Consider the following 21,880-nt stretch of genomic DNA (forward strand, 5'->3'; position numbering starts at 1 on the left):
CCAACTCACTCACTCACTCCAAAATATGCATGAACCGTCGGTATATACTTGTAGACTGAAGAAATGCTCTGAACAATGTGTACTGTGTTTCCTGTTGCCATTTCCCGTTTTCATGTTTCATCGAGTTGTTTCATCTCAATCACCAATAGTGACGGTGGGCTAACCAGGTAGTAAAAGCGTTCGCCCGTCACGCCGAAGACCTGGGTTCGATTCCCCACATGGCTTCAATGTATGATGCCTGTTTCTGGTGTTCCCGCAGTAATATTGCTGGAATATTAGAATCGGCATAAACTCACTCACTCACTCACTCACAGTCTCTTTTTCAAGCCTTCTTGTCACCGTAAACTGTTGAAAGTCACAAGCAAGCATTGAGTCCAAGCATTCCAACAGCTTCCGTATTTAAGTTGTCATGTCTGATGTCATGTCATCTTCATTAACCCACGACTAACCCTTAACTAAACTAGACACAACATCGGTGTTTAATACCAGTATCTATCGAAACAGCCTATTAGAGTAGAGAATAAGGGGAGAACAATGTATTTGTTAAAACAATAATTTGTTACCTACATTGCATATCATTCCACGACTTTAATCAATTCTCAATACAGTGGAAACTGTCAAAACCGACATCTGCCCAATCCCGTAGGTTGTCAACACCGGCAAAACATCTCAGTTCCATTCGTGGTTTGTACATTTATCATTAGCCCTACAATCCGGCATGTTGTATAAACCGGATTATTTCTTCAGTCCCAACGAGTGCCAATTTTGACAGCTTCTACTGAATACTTTAAATGATAATGGATCACAGCATCTTTCATGAGACAATATTTAGTATGTCATTAACATTTACCATAACTCAAGTTCTACTGACTGGTATATATTACCTATACGAAAGTGCACCTATACGAAGGTGATCCTTATGTTCTTTAGAGCAGCACGTATTAAGGTCTTAGGGCCGAATGTTCTCTGTAAAGGTAATCCTTAAATTCTTTCGACTAGTATGTATTAAGCGTTCTCTGTAATGAAAGTTGATGATCATCAATGAAAACTGTCAAATACCACTTACACCAGCAAGACATGATACATTATCTAAAACTACGAATAACAAGCCAAGAAGAAATACAATTCTACGCCTCGTGTGAATTTGTTATCATTTGAACCTTTCTTGCTCTCTGATATCACCATGCTCTATTGATTACAACTTCTTTCACATTATCTATCGGAAGTCTACCAGAAAGACAGTTCTGGCTGGCAACCGAAACCGACCCGTACTTATGACCGGAGTTCATAATCGAAAATGTATTGATGAAATTTGTTGCAAATGGCGGCTGTCCATTTCCGACGCCAAGTCTTTCCGTCCGATCAACGATCCACTCGAGTCTTACCCAAATTCGTTTTATTTGCTCTTTAAACTTTTGTACAAAGAGGAAATTAACCGATGCACTGGAGACTGCGATAAGCAGGTGTATAATCGTTAATTTCACTTTGCAATACTTATAGATCTGAAGAGCCAGTCACTGTCTGGCATTTGTGGAGCTTGTTCAAGTGTTTACTAGAGGTCGGATTGAAAGAGGTTCCATGACTTGGGCTGTCGTTTAAATCTGTCCAAACACAATAGAAAACAAACAAGGAGCGGAGAGATTACATGGTCCGTTCAGATGGATGGGGAAATAGATTCAAAACAAAGTATTTTTTAAATTTATTTTAGTTTGTATTCTCAAGTATCTTGTTCGTAGTTGGGTCATAATTAAGTACTAGTATGTCTGAATCTGGCCGCTTGATACGAGCAATATTGCTGCACTATCACAGAGGGGGACACCAGGAATGGCTTCCATGTGTTGAACCGAACATGTCATTCAACGTGGCGTGTGGATATTCTAACCATTATACTACCCCATCGACCCTGAAAAGTATCGAGGCAAAGAAAGACAGATTTCGAATGATATTGTGGGTATGTCGTGAGTGCATTGTGTCTGCCAAGGACGAAATTAAGATGGGAAATTTCAATCAACTGACACTATTTACGAACCTTTCGTCCCCTCTGGTATTACCTCGGTTGATTACGTACCAATATCTGAGACAAATTGCCTAGAATGTTTTTCAGTTTTGGAGATAAACCATATTTGTTGTTTAATAGATAATTTCACAACGGTTGGAGATAACCAGGATAACTGGGCATATCATGTAAGATACTTGTAAGATATGCCCTTTGCCTATGCTCTACAAATGAAAGCGATTCGCATTAATGCGACATTAGAATTATCATTCGTTTTTAGTTTGCATTCCGTAAGATTACCCCAGCTTTAGCAATTTTGTAATTCGAAATCATGCGACAATTGAATTATTGAATATCATGCATAAGCATGTCATTCAGATTAATACACTTAAGCATTTCATATGAATTGACTCATTGAATCGGGTTATTGTATCTAAATGGCGGAATAGGAGCGATGGGTTAGCCTGGTGGTTAAGACGTTTGCTCGTCGCCCTGAAGACTCGGGTTCGATTCCCTACATGGGTACAATGTGTGAAGCCCGTTTCTTGTGTCCACCGCCGTCATATTGCTGAAATATTGCTAATAGCGGCATAAAATTAATCCAGTGATCTTGTTTTGATTCATTTAAGTTTCACATAACCTCATTTCATGATGGATATCCTTGATCCTCCACGTCGACGGCCAATGTGGGTTCAGCGTCAAAATAGACCCTTTATTTGTCGTCGTAAAGGTCTAAAGACTGGTCAGCAGCGGTGGCTGTATGGCATTGTTGTCGTCGTCGAAGGATATTGCTCATGCTATCAAAACCTGGTTTGTCTGACTCAGACATTATGCTTTGTAATACGGTCGACATTGGACAAAAACAAATGATTCTCACCAGTCCTGTCATCATCAGACCCGTGAAGGTCCCGGGGTAGAATAGGCCTTCAGCAACCATGCTTGCCATAAAAGGCGACTATGCCTGTAAGAGGCGACTAGCGGGATCGGGCGGTCAGTTCGCTGACTTGGTTGGAGCATCTCATCGGTTCCCAATTGCGCAGATCGATGTTCATGTTGTTGATCACTGGATTGTCTGGTCCAGACTCGATTATTTGCAGAGCGTCGCCATATAGCTGAAATATTGCTGAGTGCGGCGTAAAACTAAACTCACTCACTCACCGATCATCATCATCATCATCATTGTCGTCGTCGTCACCGTCGTATTCATCAACATCATCATCATCTTTAACTCGCATATATCACTGTAATTTCCAGAAATTATAATCATCACATTAAGTACCTTTCATGAATTTAATCTTTACGTCATTATTTCAGAGTGCCACATCACCCCTCGGCAAGACGACGCCTCTCTGACACCTGGTTCAGAATAGAAACTTACAAGTAATCTCTGACCGCACAAAATGTCCTTGCATGAAAGGCCCGTTGAGTGTTCCAGTGATTGGTCAAATTCTCACCGGTATCGACCAAAGAGGACAGACTAACTCCCACAATCGCAAAATTCACTTGAAAGATGGAATGATTGATTGAAGGGTCACATATACTGTCCAATCAGAACAGACTAACTCCCTCAATGACAACTTTCACGTGAAATGTGTAATGATTGGTTGACGGCTCACTTATATTGTCCAATGAGAACAGAATAACTCCCTAGATGGCCGGATTCACTTGAAAGATGGAATGATTGGTCGAAGGCTCGCCTACATCATCCAATCAGAACAGAATACTACCCTCAATGGCTACAATCACTAGGAAGATGGAATAGCTGGTCAAATGCTCGTCGGTATAGACCAGTCTGAAGTCATAGTCTTACATTTGAATCTTCATTGATCACCGGATAACGTCAGAAATATGTCCTGCTTCTAAAATGTGTCATGTGTCATACCTTGCGAACACATCATTGATTGAACACCTGATACCTGTGTCATGTGCCGTGTAATCTCACCTCTCAATCAACCAGAGACAAATATACTTGAAATGATGATGGCACCCACTGATTGTGTGACTGTGGCTCCCGCTGGAAACACTCGTAAAATATCAAATTATAACAGGGCGCATCTGGGTTGGTGTTGGTGAATGTGACAACTGTCAGTGAGTGAGTATTCTTACACGCCGCTTTTAGCAATATTCCAACAGTATCACGGCTGGCGGCACCAGAAATGGGCTTTACACATGATACCCATGTGGGGAATCGAACCCGGGTCTTCGGCGTGACGAGCGAACGCATTAACTACTGGTCTGCACCGACTGGTCACGTGGAAAGGGTACTATTAGATGTGCCGGCAAAACATGACCTTGGTGTCCGTTAAATTGTGACAAAGTCAGTAATTACTAGCCAAAGACATTTACCAGACGCTTCGTCTGTGTTCTTAACCAAGAATTCATGACATATATATATATATATATATATAGAGAGAGAGAGAGTGAGTGATTTTAGTTTTTCGTCGCACTCAGCAACATTGAGGCAATAAGGAGGCGGTCTGTAAATAATGGAGTCTTGACCAGAAAACCCAGTGATTAATTAATAGCATGAGCATCGATCTACTGAATTAGGATGCGATGATATGTATTCAACCTAGACAGCGAGCCTGACCACCTGATTAATCGCCTCTCACGACAGACATGGGTCGCTGAAGACCAATTGTACCCCAGAATTCGGAAAAGAAAATAAGATGTGAAGGACATTTAGTCTCTGGATATTTTGTCTCCTGTCTCATCACAAGATTAGGTGGACAAGAACTATAAAAATATCAAGTTCCACTTACTAAATCTGTGTGCTGTTTTACATACTGCCAACTGGTTGGCTTTGTTCTTTCGCCGGTATGTTTCGGCAAATCTGGAACACATATAAATACCTAGGTTATTATCACCAGTTGTTGCTATCATGATTTGGTTGTAAATAAATGTAAAACCAACACGAGATCCACGGTATTTATTATGTGAGCTTTTTTTAACTTTTGTGGGCGTTGTTTGGATTTTCTTTTCTTTTTTTGCAATGTTGATTAGCTGAGTTACTTCGTTTTGGTCTTTTTAGAGAGGAGAGGGGTGGAGGGAGGCTCGTTCTTTTTAATATTTCAATATTGTTTTATGTTTCTTTGACGGGGGCGGAACGAGGATGGGGGTGGAGTTGATTTGAGTTGAGTTTTGTCTTGTCGTTGATGGCATTGTTGAGGATAGTGTGTGTGTTTTCGGGTTTTGTGGGGTTTTTTTGCGTGTGGGTTTATTATTATTAATGGAGGGCATGATCCAGACCAACTGCTAGAACACCTGAACAACCAACTGCACCGCATTAAATTCAGTATGGAGACAGAAACCAACAGCAGGCTGCACTCACCAGGAATGCAGAAACATCTGTCCTACAAATCTTCAAGAGTGAGTGAGTGAGTTTAGTTTCACGCCGCACTCAGCAATATTCCAGCTATATGGCGGCAGTCTGCAAATTATCGAGTCTGGACCAGACAATCCAATGATCAACAACATGAGCATCGATCTGCGCAATTTTGAAACCGATGACATGTGTCAACCAAGTCAGCGAGCCTGACCACCCGATCCCGTTAGTCGCCTCTTACGACAAGCTGAGTCGCCTTTTATGGCAAGCATGGGTTGCTGAAGGCCTATTCTACCCAGGGGCCTTCACGGGTCACAAATCTTCAAGAAGAACTACAACATCGTTAAGAATCGTTGAGTTGAGTTTTGCTTTTTCGTTGATGGCATTGTTGAGGTAGGCAACCAAGCAAAGGGTGTGGTTTCCAAAAATGACTGCAGCTGTGGACAATCATATATCGTGAAACATCAAGACCAACTCACATCAGAATCAAAGTGCACCTGGGCCCCGTTTCACAAAACTCTCGTAAGCCTAAGATCTCGTAACTTTTCTCGTAGCATTCGCATCTCTTATGCTACAGTATAGGAGGCATAATGGCTACGAGAAAACTTACGAGATCTTAGGCTTACGAGAGTTTTGTGAAACGGGGCCCAGGCGTCTACAAACAAAACGGACAAGAATATATTAAGTCAGCTCTCTCCGAGCATGTACAGAGCAACGACAATCATCGAATCATTGGGTTTAATTTTTCTTGGGTGCTTTTGTGTTTTGTTTGTTTGTGGATGTGCGTTTGGGATGGGTGTTATTTCTGTTGCTTTTGGTTTTTTGTTTGCTGTTGGTTTGTTATTTGTTTTATTTGTTTATTTTATTTTATTATTTATTTTTTTTTGTCGGGGTGGATGGAGGATGTGTGGTGGGGGATGAGGGGTGCTCTTGTTTTGTTTGGGTCTTTTTGCTTTCTTCTCTTAAGAATTTTGGGAGTTTTTATGTGTTTTTTTCTTTGAATGAATTGATTATTTCAACAGCAAACAAAAACGTTTAATTGTCCTAAGCACATCCTCAGCTGGAATGTAATATCGCCACAAACCATTATATATACCTTGGACCTATATTCTACAATTTCTTACCCAGTCAATTACTCGCGACACCACCTGTGCAAAGGTGGTCAATAACACCTGGACGTTCTCTTAATTAAACTCATTTTGGATTTGGATGTTTCAGGACAGGTGAGGCGTTCATCTGTTGGGAGCATGCAAATTATACAAATTATTGAGCAACTGCCAAAATGGAACACCCGCTATAAAATAAATCACTCATTATTATAACACGTACCAAAAAGGAACGCCTACTATAACAATTCACTCATTATTATCTAACATATGCCAAAACGGACCACCTATCATCACTAAGCCCCCATTACTATTTAATACGTACCAAAACAGGACACCCTCAATAACAAATCACACATTATTGAACACATGCCTAATCGGAACACCCACAAAAACAAATCACTTACTATTATAGAACACATGCCAAACCGGAACATGCACCCTCAACGACAATTCACCATCTGTCACAATGGAACTCTTTCATACGAAGCTTCCACGGGAGATTTTAGGGTACCGGTCTGTATGAGTGAGTGGGTGAGTTTATTTTTACGTCGAACTCAACAATATCCCAGCTATATGGCGGCTGTCTGTAAATAATCAATTCTTTTGAAATACTACACGAGTTGACATGTTCTGTGTCCAGAGAGAGCTAGTGAGTGAGCGAGTATGGTTTTACGCCTCTCTTATCCATATTCCAGCAATATCACAGCGAGGGACACCAGAAAAGGGCTTCACACATTTTACCCATTTGGGGAATCGAACCTGGGTCTTCTTCATCGTGGCGGGCAAACACTTTAACCATCTGGCTACCCCACCTGCCCTGAAAGGTAGTGGGCTACGTGCCCAGTCCCGCCCAAACGAGGTACTTATTTAGGAGAAGATGAAGAGTGTGAGGATGAGTGAGTGAGTTTAGTTTTACGCCGCACTCAGTAATGTTCCAGCTATATAGCGGCGGTCTGTAAATAATCGAGTCTGGACCAGACAATCCAGTGATCAACAACATGAGCATCGATCTGCGCAATTTTGAAACCGATGACATGTGTCAACCAAGTCAGCGAGCCTGACCACCCGATCCCGTTAGTCGCCTCTTACGACAAGCATAGTCGCCTTTTATAGCAAGCATGGTTTGCTGAAGGCCTATTCCACCCCGGGACGTTCACGGATCGTGTGATGATGAGGACATCAACAACTCTCACAGGCAACACCTCTCACCCGCAATAACAGCTGAGAAAGTTTAACTGGTATTGATGCGCGCTGCCATATGGCTGGAATATTGCTGAGTGCGGCGTAAAACTAAACTCACTCACTCAGTATTGATTAGTAGTTCAGTTGTATCATCATGTGTTGACTTCATTTGACCAGAACAGCTAAACTGACACAGCGGCTTAAGCCTTCTTTTCGGTGGGACATAGACGAAGGACCATTATTATGGACAATGCGAGATTCGAACCAGTGAATGCGGATCCGGGCAAGGGTAAGGTAAGCCACAAAGCCAGTTTGGACGCCTATGACAACTTGGTCACCCGTTCCCTGGGTGCTCATAGCATTCAAAGCCTTAATAGTATTTACCTTGACGAACACAACCAGGTGAAGGCCTGGCGATAAGTTTGATATTTGTATTCAAAGCGACATCTACTGCCTTGGTCCAGCATCTGTCTGGTGTCTGTTGTAAAATAATAATGATTGTTCTCTGCATGCAAAACAGCTGAAGATCTGACATTAGAAGGTCCACATGAAAAGCGTGCCATTACCCACTGTGTCTCCTTCTGTTGCCGTGCGTGCGCCATCTGGCAGGGAGCGTGGTACTATGATCAATGCATTCCTCTATTAAATTATTGTATGACAACATGGCTCCGTGTACCGTATATACTGGACTGAGGGACAGAGGCCGTATGCACTGTACATGGAGTACGACAAAGGTATTATTATTGAATTGTATTATTGAATTTTTATTATTATCTGTAATGGGTAGGTGGGGTAGGAGGGTGTGTACATGTGTGTTTAATTGTGTTTGTGTTGTTTTTGTTTTGTTGTTGTTGATGATGCTTCTGTTCTGCTATGTTTTGTCTCGTTATTGTCAGCATATGGATTTGCCGTTAGCAATATACCAACACACCGCGAATAGTGCCTGAAAATAGGCTTCACACACAGTACCCATCGGGGGAATCGAGCCCGGATCTTAGGCGTGACGAGCGTCGGCTATCCCGTCGCCTCCAGTCACGTCGTTATAAAACCATACATAGGACGTCTTTGTGGAATAAAGTTTGGACCGTTGTAATAACAAGACTGCGACAACAATCCATGATATTTCAGCCTGTATACTACAGACTGTCGTACACAAACAGGCATGTAACAGGTATCTAAGATCTAAGATGTCTTCTTTTCCATCTGAGGTAATTCCAACCTTTACAATGAACCCTTCTTAAAGCTAATCATGAGATGATACACGAATGCTGGGGCAGTTGGATAACCTAAAACCATGCTCACTCACTCTCACTCACTCACCGACTCACGAGTGTGGGTTGACAGCATTCGTAACATCACGGCGTGTCACGTTGCTAGGGCGGAAACGCCTAACGTAAAGCATTCTCTACGTGTATACAATTTGCTGACGTCACGTGGTATGGTGACGACAAAACCAGAAACGTAATCAGGACAAACCGGGATTCGAACCTTGCAATTCACTAACTTCACTTTTACACGACAGGGTCCCAGTATAACCTGTCCATTTATCTCAATACACTCATCCAGTGAATTGTCACGTCAGCAAGAGATTGTCACATATGTGCTCTCCTGACAATGACCCAAGCCGTCGCGTGTCCAGAGACCACGTTCATGGAACCAGCAGATGCTGCAAATCGATTCAGTCAGGCTGAATCAATGACAACAATAAAGTTTCGCCATGTTTGTGAAGTATACGGTAAACCAAGAAATCTATACTCTAGATATTCAACAGATGTACAAAGAGTATGCGAAGGTTGGAAATTGTTGATGTGCTTAAATGAGCGCCTGCATCTTCGACCATTATATCCAACCTCACCGCTGAATATTATACAGCTACGTGTTGTCACATTTAGACCATTACATGGTCGTTCACTTATTTACATGTGAATATAGAATTTAATCAACATGAGTCGCCAGTCTAATTCTTCTTGAATTAAACCTGTGTCTGCTATGTGGAAATCAGATACAGAATTGCTCACCCGAGTTTGAAAAACCGGAATTTTGTCAGCGGTTTTTTTGTTACATTGAATTTCCAAGATGGCGATTTCGGGGAGATTTTTGTACCTGGTTATCCTGCCACTGCTGTTGTCGGTGATCGTTCTCGGTGTCGTCCTGAGCGTCACGAGCAACGTGTGGGACTCTTTTGCGGGGACCAGTGAGCGGGAGAAGCGGTACCTGGAGTATCAGCGGAGTGCTAGTGCTAGGAAGGGCCCGGGGGAACAGGGAGAACCCTATCAGCCCCCGGGGAATACCTTTGAAAACAAAGGAATTGTAAACGTCCTGGCTAGTGACGCCATTGCTGTGGACCGTACTATTAAGGACTTCCGACATGGGAGGTGAGATATCTTCTTTATCCATCAGACGCCGAGTGATGTGGTGAGATATACTGAACAGAAAAAGAAACTTCACATTTGGAGATATGCATTCTGTTGGTAGTACAAGGTAGTTAATACGTTGGTACATTTTGGAAAGTTTCTCTATTTGCATACTAGTATATTCGTACCATACGTCACAACGTGTCATGCTACCTTGACCTTCGTTTTCATTGAAATACCATACATACATGTATGTGGATCCAGAGATGGGGTAGTGTGTGCGTGCGCGCGCGCGCGCGTGTGTGTGTGTGTGTTGGATGGGTAGGGGAATGGGTAGGGGGTGCGCAGCCCCCCTTTCATTCTGAAATTTTGTTAAATAACCATTGAAACACAGGTGAACATGAAGTGTGCACCCACTTCTTTTCTCAATAGTGTTCACGGTATTCAGGGGCGGTGCAAAAAGCGGCTCAAAACTAAACTATACCCTCATAGTATTCGAATTAGATTTGCTTTCTATATTAAGTACACGTAAAGTAATTCTGCGTGAAACACCAGCAGTTAACTGTACTGTTAATAATTGTATTATAAATTTACCAAGGTTTACAATCAATACAAGGTTTTGCAATACTCAGTGGAGTGCAGTACAAAATCCAATGACAGCACCAGTGCAGTGAAAGCCTGTAATACCAGTATTAACAAAGTCAGTGATAACATTCTCTAAGCGTTGTTAATTGTACGTCATTCGTAATCCTATACCAAACTATATATGCTGAACAGCAAAAGAAACTGAACAAAATGAAATCTACAAAATTTACAAACCATGTAAATAAACATCTGCGTTTCTTTTGTTGTTCAATATAGCTCACAACGTTACCTAAGTAAGCCAAGGCTTAATCTCCAGGGGGGGGGGGGGGGGGGGGGGATTATGATATGATCTTGATCCTGCTCGCTGCTATTTAATGAAAGATATACTACCATTTTTGTCAATGGAGATTCATCTGCTTCCTGAGTACAAGTACATTACAGATAGTTTAGAGTGAGTGAGTGAGTTTAGTTTCACGCCGCACTCACCAATATTCCAGCTATATAGTGGCGGCGGTCTGTAAATAATCGAGTCTGGACCAGACAATACAGTGATCAACAGCATGGACATTGATCTGCCCAACTGGGAACCGATGACATGCGTCAACCAAGTCAGCGAACCTGACCACCCGATCCCGTTAGTCGCCTCATACGCCTTTTATGGCAAGCATGGGTCGCTGAAGGCCTTTTCTACCCCGGGCCCTTCACGAATAACAGATAGTATAGAAATTGAGATAGTCTAGTGGTTAAAGCGTTCGCTCATCAGCCCGAAGACCCAGTTTCAATTCCCCACATGGGGACAGTGTGTGAAACCGTTTTCTGGTGTCCCCCCACAGATAGTTTGGAGTCCCTTGAGTAATGCTGGTGAGCGCCATGCAACCAGCAAATTTATAAATGAAATGTATAAATTACAAATATTTCATTGCGGTAAATGAAAGTAGTTTAAATGTCTCTACCGATATCTGTAATTTCGTTTGTTGGCGAGGCTGTGACATAAGATTTGATTTCAAAGCATGTTTAGTGGCAGTTTCTGAACATGTTTTGTGAATATATGTACGATCATATCACTCAGAATGAATATTCCCCGCACAAAATGAAAAAAACACTAATATAATAGTGCCTAGCTCCTGACTGTGACCCACAAACATCCAAACTTTGGACAATAACATGGCGCATTGATCTCCAGCGTCAGACCATTGCTGTCTTTCCATATTCGCCTTGAGACCTTGACCTTTGACACAACATCAGTCGATTATGTTTCCTCTTAATTCAGTATGGCGTCGTACAGTAAACATGAATACCGATTCAATGATTTCCATTTACCGAAATGGTAGACATAGGAAGTTCATTCCGCTGATAGATCAAGGAAACCGGACTACACTGTTTGTGCAGAAGGGATTCGGTCAACGTGAGTGCCCCGCTGCAGGCTGTAAGTCCGAAGTTCAAAGTGGGTTCTAGATTGGGTTTTAACAACTATCCTTACTAACTAATTGTGCCTTGAATAACCATTGGGAGAAAACATTCTCTCTGGTCGTTAGGTTAACTACTGTAATGTTTGCACACACAATAGTAGGAACTCTTTATTAAGGCGTATGAATAGAAATGCCAACAAAGTCCATATTTGGGCATATATCAATATTCATGCGCGAACTGATATGGATTTGGTTTCATGTTTGACTGTTAAAGCAACCACGCTTTATTTACAGTAAAAAAGTTATATTTTGCTGGTAATGAGCAAAATATCACATTAGTTCTCGTTAGAAAGCATATTTAGAATAAAACGATGAAACAAAGTATAAATGTGTGAGGCCAACTGATTTTCCGCTTTGATGATATACAAGTCATGTACTTCTTTCTCGGAAGTGTAAAACGGAATATCATCACAAATTTTCACAAGTAGCTTGTTCAGAATACACAGCATGTTCGAAACCAAATTTCCACTACTTTCATTTTTATTTATTCTGTTGTAACAAAAGCCTGCCTCTCCCCACTCATATGACAGTTTAGTTCTAAGGAGTAGTCGGCGGTACTCCAGCAATATGGCAGCGGTCTGGAAATAATCGAGTCTGGACCAGACAATCCAGTGATCAACAGCATGAGAATAGATCTACACAATTGGGATACGATGATATGTGTCAACAAAGTCAGCCAGTCTGACCACCTGATCCTGTTAGCCGCTTCTTACGAGAACCATGGCTTCTTGAAGATCAGTTCTAACCCGGATCTTCATGGGTCGACGGACTAGATTCTATATATCAGTAGACAAGAATATGTGCATTTACTTAGCGCCAAACTCCACGAGGTGAATGCTCAGAGCGCGAATAGTCAAAGCAGGCATATTATTACCCCGGATAACCCATAAGTAGATATACTTAATACGTGTGTTTTCATCTTTCATTTAAGTTGCATGGTGCTGAGATACGGAGCTCTTCCTTCTGCCAGCGTCATCGTCGCCTACGACGTTGAGGCGTTCTCCGTGTTGATGCGAACCCTCCACAGCGTTGTCAACAGATCACCACCACGTTACCTGAAGGAGGTGCTTCTTGTCCCATTTGGTAAAACTACAGGTGAGCAACAGACAGCGAGTGGGTGAGTGAGTGATATGTATGTAAACATCATTTAATAACTAAAAAGGTTGGTTGTTATGTGTTATATACATAATAATTGTTGTTATTTTCATCATCGTCGTCATCATCATCATCATGCATAGGTGAAGCAGGAATTTTCCTCAGCATATGTTATTTAAACTTTCAGTTGTATTTTACAGTGGGGCCATTGTTTTAGCATGTATTACATAAACATGAAGAGTGAGTTAGTGAGTGAGTGAAATCTGCGCCTATTTCAGCAATATTCAAGCTATATCACGGGCGGGGTCAAGCCCCCGAATCAGTACATGGGAGTTTCCCCACTTTAGTAATACTGTAGCAAAATCACAGCAAGAGTAGACACATTGAACATGATTAACACGACACCGTCGATGTTAACGAAGTCAGTGATATCTCCGTGACATCGAAACGCGATTCTTTTCACCTAAGCAATACTTAAGCATTACTCCAGCAACAATATCACGGTCGGGGACACCAGCAATGAGCTTCACACATTGTATCCATGTGGGATCGAACCCGGGTCTTCGGCGTGAGGAGCGAACGCTTTAACCACTAGACCACCACACAGTCCTTTCTCCGTCCTGAAAGGTGATTAAATAAACAAAAGCTAAAACATCAAACTGTAACTTTGCAACATTTTGTTCCCATCAAGGGGGTAAATATATCCGCTTAATTCAGTCAACTGTTTTAAACTAAATTTTGCAAAATATTCCAGGAAATTACTGTTTACATATGAACTGATGTATTGTAAAACAAATTCGAATCGTTGAAAATATTCTTGTCATGAGCTCAATAGATGATATAACTCAGTGCAAAATTGGCGAATTCTCAACAAGACTTTACACCAAAATGCAGCTGTTCACGTGCACGATATTTGCACATGCCTTTCAGCAATGTGATGCATGATCCTCGTGCAATTCATCTGCATAAGATTTGCAGTTTGTTCCCCCAAGTTAGTGAATAAATCAATATTCGTCGTAAACATATATATACATAACATATAGTGAGTGTTTTAAGGGAGTCTAAACTTTTTATGGGAAGTACATACCGTCATGTGCCTGTTTTTCTTATCAACCAATAAGTCTATTCTGAAAACAATATATTGTGAGCGTACAGTTTCAAACTTCGGTAGCCCAATGGTTAAATCGTTCGCTCGATGGGCTCAAGACGATTCCTCACATGGGTACAATGTGTGAAGCCCATTTCTGGTGTCCTACGCCGTGATATTGCTGGAATATTGTTAATAGCGTAATACCTTACTCACTCACTCACTTTCATAATAATTAAGTTTTCGTGCCATTTTTCATGTCCTTAACTTTTGTCCTGAGTGACTAAAACATAATAACATTGATTTTTTTCTGAACACAGGATTAGCAGAGATTATATCTGCGGTGCAGAAATACTGGCCCGAGGGCCCAGTAAGAGTTGTCTCCCATAATGCCCTTAATGGACTGTATGAGGCTCGGTCACAAGGAGCAGAAGAGGCCAAAGGGGACGTGTTGGTGTTTTTAGACCCGCATTGCGAGGTTGGAGATGGATGGTAAGAACAGATGGTTTCTTCTTCTTGGAGAGGAATAACCGATCATCTTAACTACAAATAACAAACAAGATAAGATGGCAACAATGTGTGAAACCCTTTTCTAGTTTCCCTCGCCGTGATAATGCCGGAATATTGCTAAAAGCGGCACAAAAATAAACTCACTCACTCATAGCGCGACAAACTGATCCCAAACAGATTCCCAAGCATCCCGAAACGCCTTTTCCTATGTTGTCTCGACAGTATCGGCATTTTATTGTCATCAGTATAATACACTGATCGAATAAAGACGTAAAGTATAGTGAGTGAGTGAGTGATTGTGTAACGTCGGAAATTACGCCATTAGAAGATCTGAGACGTGTACAACCGTTATGTGAAGAATGGAAACAAAAAAACTTACCACCCTAAGTGGACTTGTAATATTTGGTGTGATTTTGATTACATCCATGTCCGCTGTCGTATAGATTGTTTGTACGTTTAAATTTCCTTAAATAGGTTTCATTATTTGTGATTTTTAGACAGATATGTGAAGTTAGTTCGTGATGATTTATGATGCTTTAAGAATCCTCGATAAACATGGCTAAGCTCAAAAGAAATAATCTACAGCAACTCATAAGACCATCTAAAACAGATTTTTTTTTTGTTGGTTTGTTATTCAGGCTCGAACCTCTTCTCCAGGCGATCGGGCGGCACCCAAATATAGTTGCAGTCCCAGTGGAGGATAAGATTGCTACAGACACCCTGGCACATACTGAATCACCGACCGAGAGGACGGGCGGCATCTTCTGGAAATTTGCAATGTCATGGAGACCTCTGTCGGAAGCCGAAAAGAAAGCACGGAAGTCACCCATAGAACCAATCAAGTAATATTCGAGTTACCTCCCCCTTTAAGCTGATGCCCAAATATTCATCTGTGATTCCAAGTTAACCGCAGTTGTAATCAGGAAGTCACATGTAGACCAATCAGTATTCTTCAAATTGTCTCCCCTTAAATTCGAATCATCTCTCCTACGCTGATATATTCGAACTTCGTCCATGAATTCAAACCTTATTAATAGTTCTGGTCGCACAACGTGCAACTGTATCACAGACATTGACGGTTCACGTAACAGATAAATCGTCTTATTGAACATAGCCTAAGATAGTAAGATCACAGATATAATCACGGCTTAAGGACATGTAATGATTGACAAGGCAGATGGTCAAAATAAGGAATAGTGAGTGAGTTTAGTTTTACGCCACGCGTAGCAATATTCTAGCTATATGACTCCGGCGTGTAAATAGTCTCAGCCAGACAGTTTAGTGATCAACAGCATGAGCATCGATCTACTTATTAGAGGTATAATGGTATGTGTCAACCAAGTCAGTGAACCTGACCACCCGATCCTGTTAGTCGCCTTTTAACGCAAGCATGGTTTACTGAAGATCAGTTCTAACAGTTGTTCAAAGTAAGGAATAGAGAATAATACAGGCTTTTGTGCAGGTGCTCGAGGCATAATGTCCTCAGTCACACAACAAGAGACACAATCAGTCACAATTATTCCTTTTTGCTGTTTTCTAGAACGCCTATAATATCTGGAGATGTGTTCGCGGTGGCAGCCAAGTTCTTCATGTCTCTTGGCGGCTTCCGGTCCGAGATGCGCACGCGCGGCGTGGAGTTGGAGTTCTCCTATAAGGTAGAATCATGCTGGAATTGCACTCATGTCGCAGAGCTAATTCATATAGAAAGGTTTAGTCTAAAAAAATTAAAAAGACTGGAATACTTGAATAATTCTAAATTGTGTTGGTGTTTCGTGTTAGTTTTACAGTATATGAGTGAGTGAGAAAGGTTTTACGCCGCAATATTCCAGCAATATCACGGCGGGTGACACCATTTAATCAATTGCAACTCAATGAATCTCGACATGATACTGTGGTGTTTGTTGCAGACTTGGATGTGTGGTGGGTTCCTGCTTATATTCCCCTGTTCACGGGTGGCACATCTGGCACATTCGCAGGACGCCTACAATAAAAGTATGTATATCTCTCTCAGTATACCTTTGCTTAATGTCAGTTAAAAGAGAGCCTTGCTTGTCGTGATTCTTTCTAAAGATATTGTGTCGAGCGCAATATTCCAGCAATATCATGGCGGACGACAATGGAAATGGGCTTCATACGTTGTGTCCATGCGGAGAATCAAACCCGGGTCTTCGGCGTGACAAACGACCGCTTTAGCCACTAGGCTACCCCACCATCCCCAAAGCAGCATTAAGGATGTTTGAGTCACAAAAACTGAAATAATCCTTCTCTCACCAAACTGACATGTCTTTGCATGTGTTTGTGACAATACCAGCTTTGGGAAGGATGGGCACTCTCTCGCAAATACCAGGTATCATCGTTTTGACAGCAATCCACAAACGTATGCTTGTGATATACACATAGTCGCATGATAGACTTTTTGTAGAGAGCTCCGCTGTGGGAAACGTTTTAGCTTGTATCCACTCACCAGGGGTTCCTTTCATGTAGCATCCCTCAGAAAGGCTAACCTTAATTCCCATTCTTAACATTGCACTAAGGATACCTTAGTGACTTACGATCACCTTAGTGCTTTGGGAAGGAGGTGCTGATCGATACGTTTGTAAATGTTTGAGAGGAATATATGTTGTAAAAGGTCATACGATTTAGTACGTTTTTGAACGAATACCAGGGGATATGAATTATCGTTATCAGTGTATATATTGTAACCATACAACTTAGTGGCTGGTTATCAACCATACGTTTGTGATGTTTCAGTGAGCATAGAGACGGAGGAGAAGGCGTTGATACAGCTGGCGGAGGTTTGGATGGATGAATACCGACGGCTCTTCTACATGTACCGGAAGTACATCCTGGTGAGTAGAACCTCGCTTGTACCGAATACGAAACAAGGATTCTGGTCCAGATTCTGATGCCTTCTCCACGTGACCGAAGCGACTGATCATTTTAGAATATAAATATTGGGAAGGATTTTCCCATAAAATCCGTGTGATGAACATCCTGGCGAGAACCACCTAAACACACCGCAAAATAACATGATAAGAATGGAATGTAGCGGGAGTATATCCTGTTGAGAAGGAGCTCTACATGTGCCGGAAGTACATTTTGGTGAGAAAGGACCTATATATGCCGGAAGTATATTCTGTTGAAAAAGGGCCCAACTTTAAAGGGGACCAGGTATTTCCTGGTACATAGGTGCTCGATATTTACTTAAAAACATCCATCTGTAAAGGACCCAGTTTGCACAAGGCGTGCATGCCATTGACAAAGCATCAAACGACGTCATATCGTTTTGTCGCTAATGACAAGTCGCTTGTATTGTCACTAAGTGAGTCTGCAGTCACAAGTCAAGGGGAGATAACTCTCGTTTTTTTAATTCTTGCCAGGTGTACTGTTTTGTTGGGTTTTTTTATTTGAATTGTAATTGTCAATTGCCATGCTCAACATAACTGATTAGAAGCTGTGTACCACGAATACGTTGTATTGCTGAGTTGGGGGCCTCCTTTATGTTAATATAGTTGTCATATAGCGAAGTGACATTAAAATGGAGTTTCATTAAATTTGGGTGTTCAACTTATGTGTTGTCAGTCACAGCCGTGGGGCGGAGACTTCGCCCAGGAACATCTACTGCAGTCGCGGCAGAAGTGCAACAGCTTCGGCTGGTACGTGGACTACGTCTATCCAGAGAAATTCATGCCGGACGAAAATGTGTACTCATGGGGTGTTGTAAGTATATTCATACACAATAACAGGGGGCGGTGGGGTATCCGAGTGGGTAAAGCATTCTTTCCTTACGCCGAAAACCCGGTTTGATTCCCTTCTTCGGTACAGTATTTGAAGATCCGTGAAGGTCCAGGGTAGAACAGGCCTTTAGCAACCCATACTATGCATGCCATAAAAGGCGACTATGCTTGTCGCAAGAGGCGACTAAGAGGATCGGGTGGTCAGGCTCGCTGACATGGTTAACACGTCATCGGTTCCCAATAAGAATAGATGAGATAATGCTCATGCTGTTGATCACTGGATTGTCTGGTCCAGACTCGATTATTTACAGACCGCCGCCATACAGCTGGGATATTGCTTATCGATCTGCGCAATTGGGAACCGATGACACGTGTCAACCAAGTTCGTAGATTAATGGTGTGCGTGCCTGCTTGCGCGTGTGTGCATATCCCTTTACGAGTATGTGTGCGTGTGTGCGTATGTGTCTGTGTGTGAATGTGTCTGTGCCCGTGCCCTTGTTATACATCATTATTTCGGTGTTGCTAATGTAACAGTTTTCATTGCTTCTAGGTTCGGAACCCCTTCACCGAGATGTGCTTGTCAATACCTCCCACTAAGACCACAGAACTGCCAAAATTAGGGGACGTCGTGTCAAAGGTCATTTGTGACCACAGTGGGAATATGGACCAGGTAGGTGTAACATTTACTGCTCAGCTCCACATAGTGTTACGGCATAGTGGAAGCATTTACATCAAGTCAGGGAGTATGGGTTCAGATCCCGGATGAGACTCAACCCAATAAAGAAACTAGAATCGGTATTAGTAGGAGAAAGTGTTATCGCACACATACAGTATAACCCCCTATATGGGACACAGGTGTTTCTTATCAGTGCTACATGCATCCGGTTAGAAAGTTTTAGCAATGCTGCATAACTTATGTGTTTGATTTTAACATCTCACCTGCAGGTAATATCGACACGATTTTTTAACATTTTATTACGCTGAATAGCGTGGGCAGAGAGTCACCATATCCTCGTGTGATATAGCCTGTGGGGATCCGGGTTAAGATCGTTTCTCAGCAACACATAGATGTCCTATGACTCGTTAACTTTGCTGACGCATGTCATGGTGTCCCAGTTTCGTAAGACGATGTTCATACTTTTGATCACTGGATTGTCTGGTCCAGATCCGTCATATAGCTGAAAAGTGATTGAAAACAACGTACAACATACAGAACATCAAGCAGGCGAAAGTGAAACTACCTGTTTTGGAGTTTGTTTTTTGTTCTTGGTGGATTTTTTTGTTTTGTTTTTTTTAATTTTTGTTGTTTGTTTGTTTTTGTTGTTTTTGATGTGGTTGTCATGGGGTTTTTTTATCTTGTTTTTTTTTGTTTGTTTGTTTGTTTGTTGTTTTTTGTTTGTTTGTTAGTTTTTTTTCTAGGTTCAGGTTCATCCCTGCAGGGCTGCAGAGTGTTCGACTCCCCACATGTGTACATTGTCTGAAGCCCATTTCTGGTGTCCCCTGCCGTGTTAATGCTGGAATATTGCTAAAAACGGTGTAAAACTAAACTCACTCACTGACCCACTCATTCCTTAAGACGCCTATAGTCACTCCTTAATCACTTATGGATGACGTTTCTCAACTGTTCTTTCAGACATTTTCTTACACGTTCGACAAGACCATCCGACAAGAGGAGTACTGTCTGAACAGCGACGGCGGGAACAACTCGCCGCTCACCATGGTCGACTGCCGACTTGACCTGGACACCTCTAAGTGGGACTATAATAAGGTACAGAGCGGCTTACCGACGTAAAACAATATTTTCTTGGTTATATCCATCCCAAAATACTTTCTATTCGATTATCTAGTCGATTATTGTAGCATTACTTCATTTTTGTTTTGTGCATGGCATAAAACTAGTATAAATATGTCAGTTTAATGTGGCCGAATCATACACTTCATTGAAATAAAAAAACGTGGAAAAGCTGCCTGCTTCAGTCCAAAACACAATTATACCTTTCTTAAACACATCACTGTTCGTTAGTTTTGTTTTGGTCCTGTTTTATTATGTTAGCCCCCAGTCACTATCACCTCACCTCACTCATGCTTTGTCGTACAGGAGGACTGCATGGTGAAGCACGTCAAGTCGGGGCTGTGTCTGTCGTCAACGGGGAAGAAGACTACCCCGACCCTCACCCTCGAGCCCTGCGTTAACCAGACCAAAAACCAAATATGGACATTCCTCTATTACCTGAACGTGCCGCTTACATAGAGGACCAGTCATTGTAATCTAATTCACCTACATTGTCAGCGCTGCACTCATGTATATGTGCTACATTACCTGAATACCCGCTCATATGGAGGGACCAGTCATTAATCATGTCGTTTTATCCTAGGGAGTAAATATTTCGCCATTTTAGCTCCGCTTTGATGTCGATTTGCATAACCCTAAAATAGGCGCCCAATCAACTTACATGGTTCCTTCAAGGTTGAAGGAAGTAGCATCATCACCAGTTTTCATCTTGCCGTTTCGCGTGCGGTTTTACGTTTAACGAAAACATAAACCACGTGACTGAATAATCACTGAAAGTTTAACAGTTATTCTGGAAATACACCAGCTACACTTTGCCAATATAAAGGTTTGTTGTAAGTTTTGACATTTGATAGCAAAACATGAAGTGGCATGTGAACTATCTAGTGTAAGAAGCGGTGGTAAAATATGGTAGAATTTGATGGGATCTTGCAGGTTCCTCTCTGCGAGTGTTTGCTATAAATGTGAAACATGTTGGGCTTTTCCTTGGAACTAGGCACAGATTGTGTGTATTCCGATTTCATTTGATTGGCAGGCATCACCACGACATCCACACAGCAGTTGTTAAAATGTGAGCCTAATGAATTGTGGGACATCTGGATTCATTTTGTACATAGGTGGATCCAAGGGTGTGGTGGGGGTGGGGGTTTCAGGGGACTCGAACACCCACCGCCTTTAGAACATTCCTGGATCCGCAAATGTTGTATATGTACACGTTATGTGATACCCACAACTGCTGAACAGCAATTGATTTAATAAATAATAACATTTTAATGGGCTTCCATCATAGACAATAAATCTATTTTTGGACAATAGGTTTGTTATTGTTGGACAACTGTCTGAACACCCAGCAGTACACGAAGATGTAGCACGTGACTGCAGTGGGAAGGCCACGTGACAATGGCGGTCGGTTTCAGTTGTCATGTGCTGTGGTTGAGGTATGGTGTTACGCCACTGTTTGCAATATTCCAGCAATATCACGACGGGGGACACCAGAAATGGGCTTCACATATTGTCCCCCTGTGGGGAATCGAGTCGGGTCCTCAGCCATTCTCTTCCCACAGCGGTTACTCTTGTCATATCTTCCTACGTTTAGGTCTCGTTTACGTTTACGTCTTCTGCGGGACGAGCAAATGCTGCA

The 21,880-nt window shown here is 42.0% G+C and overlaps 2 protein-coding genes across 3 annotated transcripts in view; both read left to right on the plus strand.

Moving 5' to 3' along the window:
- Positions 1-4,647, plus strand: part of LOC137256015 (corticotropin-releasing factor receptor 2-like) — a 90,299-nt gene extending 85,652 nt beyond the window's left edge. The window contains exon 14 of the mRNA XM_067793670.1: positions 3,311-4,647. Coding sequence (XP_067649771.1) covers positions 3,311-3,349 — 39 coding nt within the window. The 3' untranslated portion in view covers positions 3,350-4,647. The remainder of the gene's footprint in view (positions 1-3,310) is intronic.
- A 3,478-nt stretch (positions 4,648-8,125) lies between these two features.
- Positions 8,126-21,552, plus strand: LOC137255742 (probable N-acetylgalactosaminyltransferase 9). Of its 2 annotated transcripts, none has more exons than XM_067793248.1 (11): positions 8,126-8,346; positions 12,952-13,115; positions 14,523-14,694; positions 15,351-15,554; positions 16,253-16,367; positions 16,620-16,704; positions 17,464-17,561; positions 18,295-18,432; positions 19,000-19,119; positions 20,083-20,217; positions 20,548-21,552. In XM_067793248.1, the coding sequence occupies exons 2-11, from the start codon at positions 12,956-12,958 to the stop codon at positions 20,698-20,700; spliced, it is 1,380 nt and encodes a 459-aa protein (XP_067649349.1). In that variant the 5' UTR covers positions 8,126-8,346; positions 12,952-12,955; the 3' UTR covers positions 20,701-21,552. The 2 variants fall into 2 exon arrangements, with proteins under 2 accessions (XP_067649349.1, XP_067649348.1); XM_067793247.1 differs by lacking the exon at positions 8,126-8,346 and adding an exon at positions 9,276-9,987.
- Positions 21,553-21,880: the final 328 nt, after the last annotated feature.

Source organism: Haliotis asinina, chromosome 11, assembly GCF_037392515.1.
Source record: "Haliotis asinina isolate JCU_RB_2024 chromosome 11, JCU_Hal_asi_v2, whole genome shotgun sequence".
NCBI classification, from domain to species: domain Eukaryota; kingdom Metazoa; phylum Mollusca; class Gastropoda; order Lepetellida; family Haliotidae; genus Haliotis; species Haliotis asinina.

Bases quoted from the DNA above. Each gene is read 5' to 3' on its own strand.
- LOC137255742 (XM_067793247.1), top strand. From the start codon at position 9,689: ATGGCGATTTCGGGGAGATTTTTGTACCTGGTTATCCTGCCACTGCTG. The intron at 15,555-16,252 runs GTAATATTCGAG...GCTGTTTTCTAG, and splicing joins TCACCCATAGAACCAATCAA to AACGCCTATAATATCTGGAG. The intron at 16,368-16,619 runs GTAGAATCATGC...TGTTTGTTGCAG, and splicing joins AGTTGGAGTTCTCCTATAAG to ACTTGGATGTGTGGTGGGTT.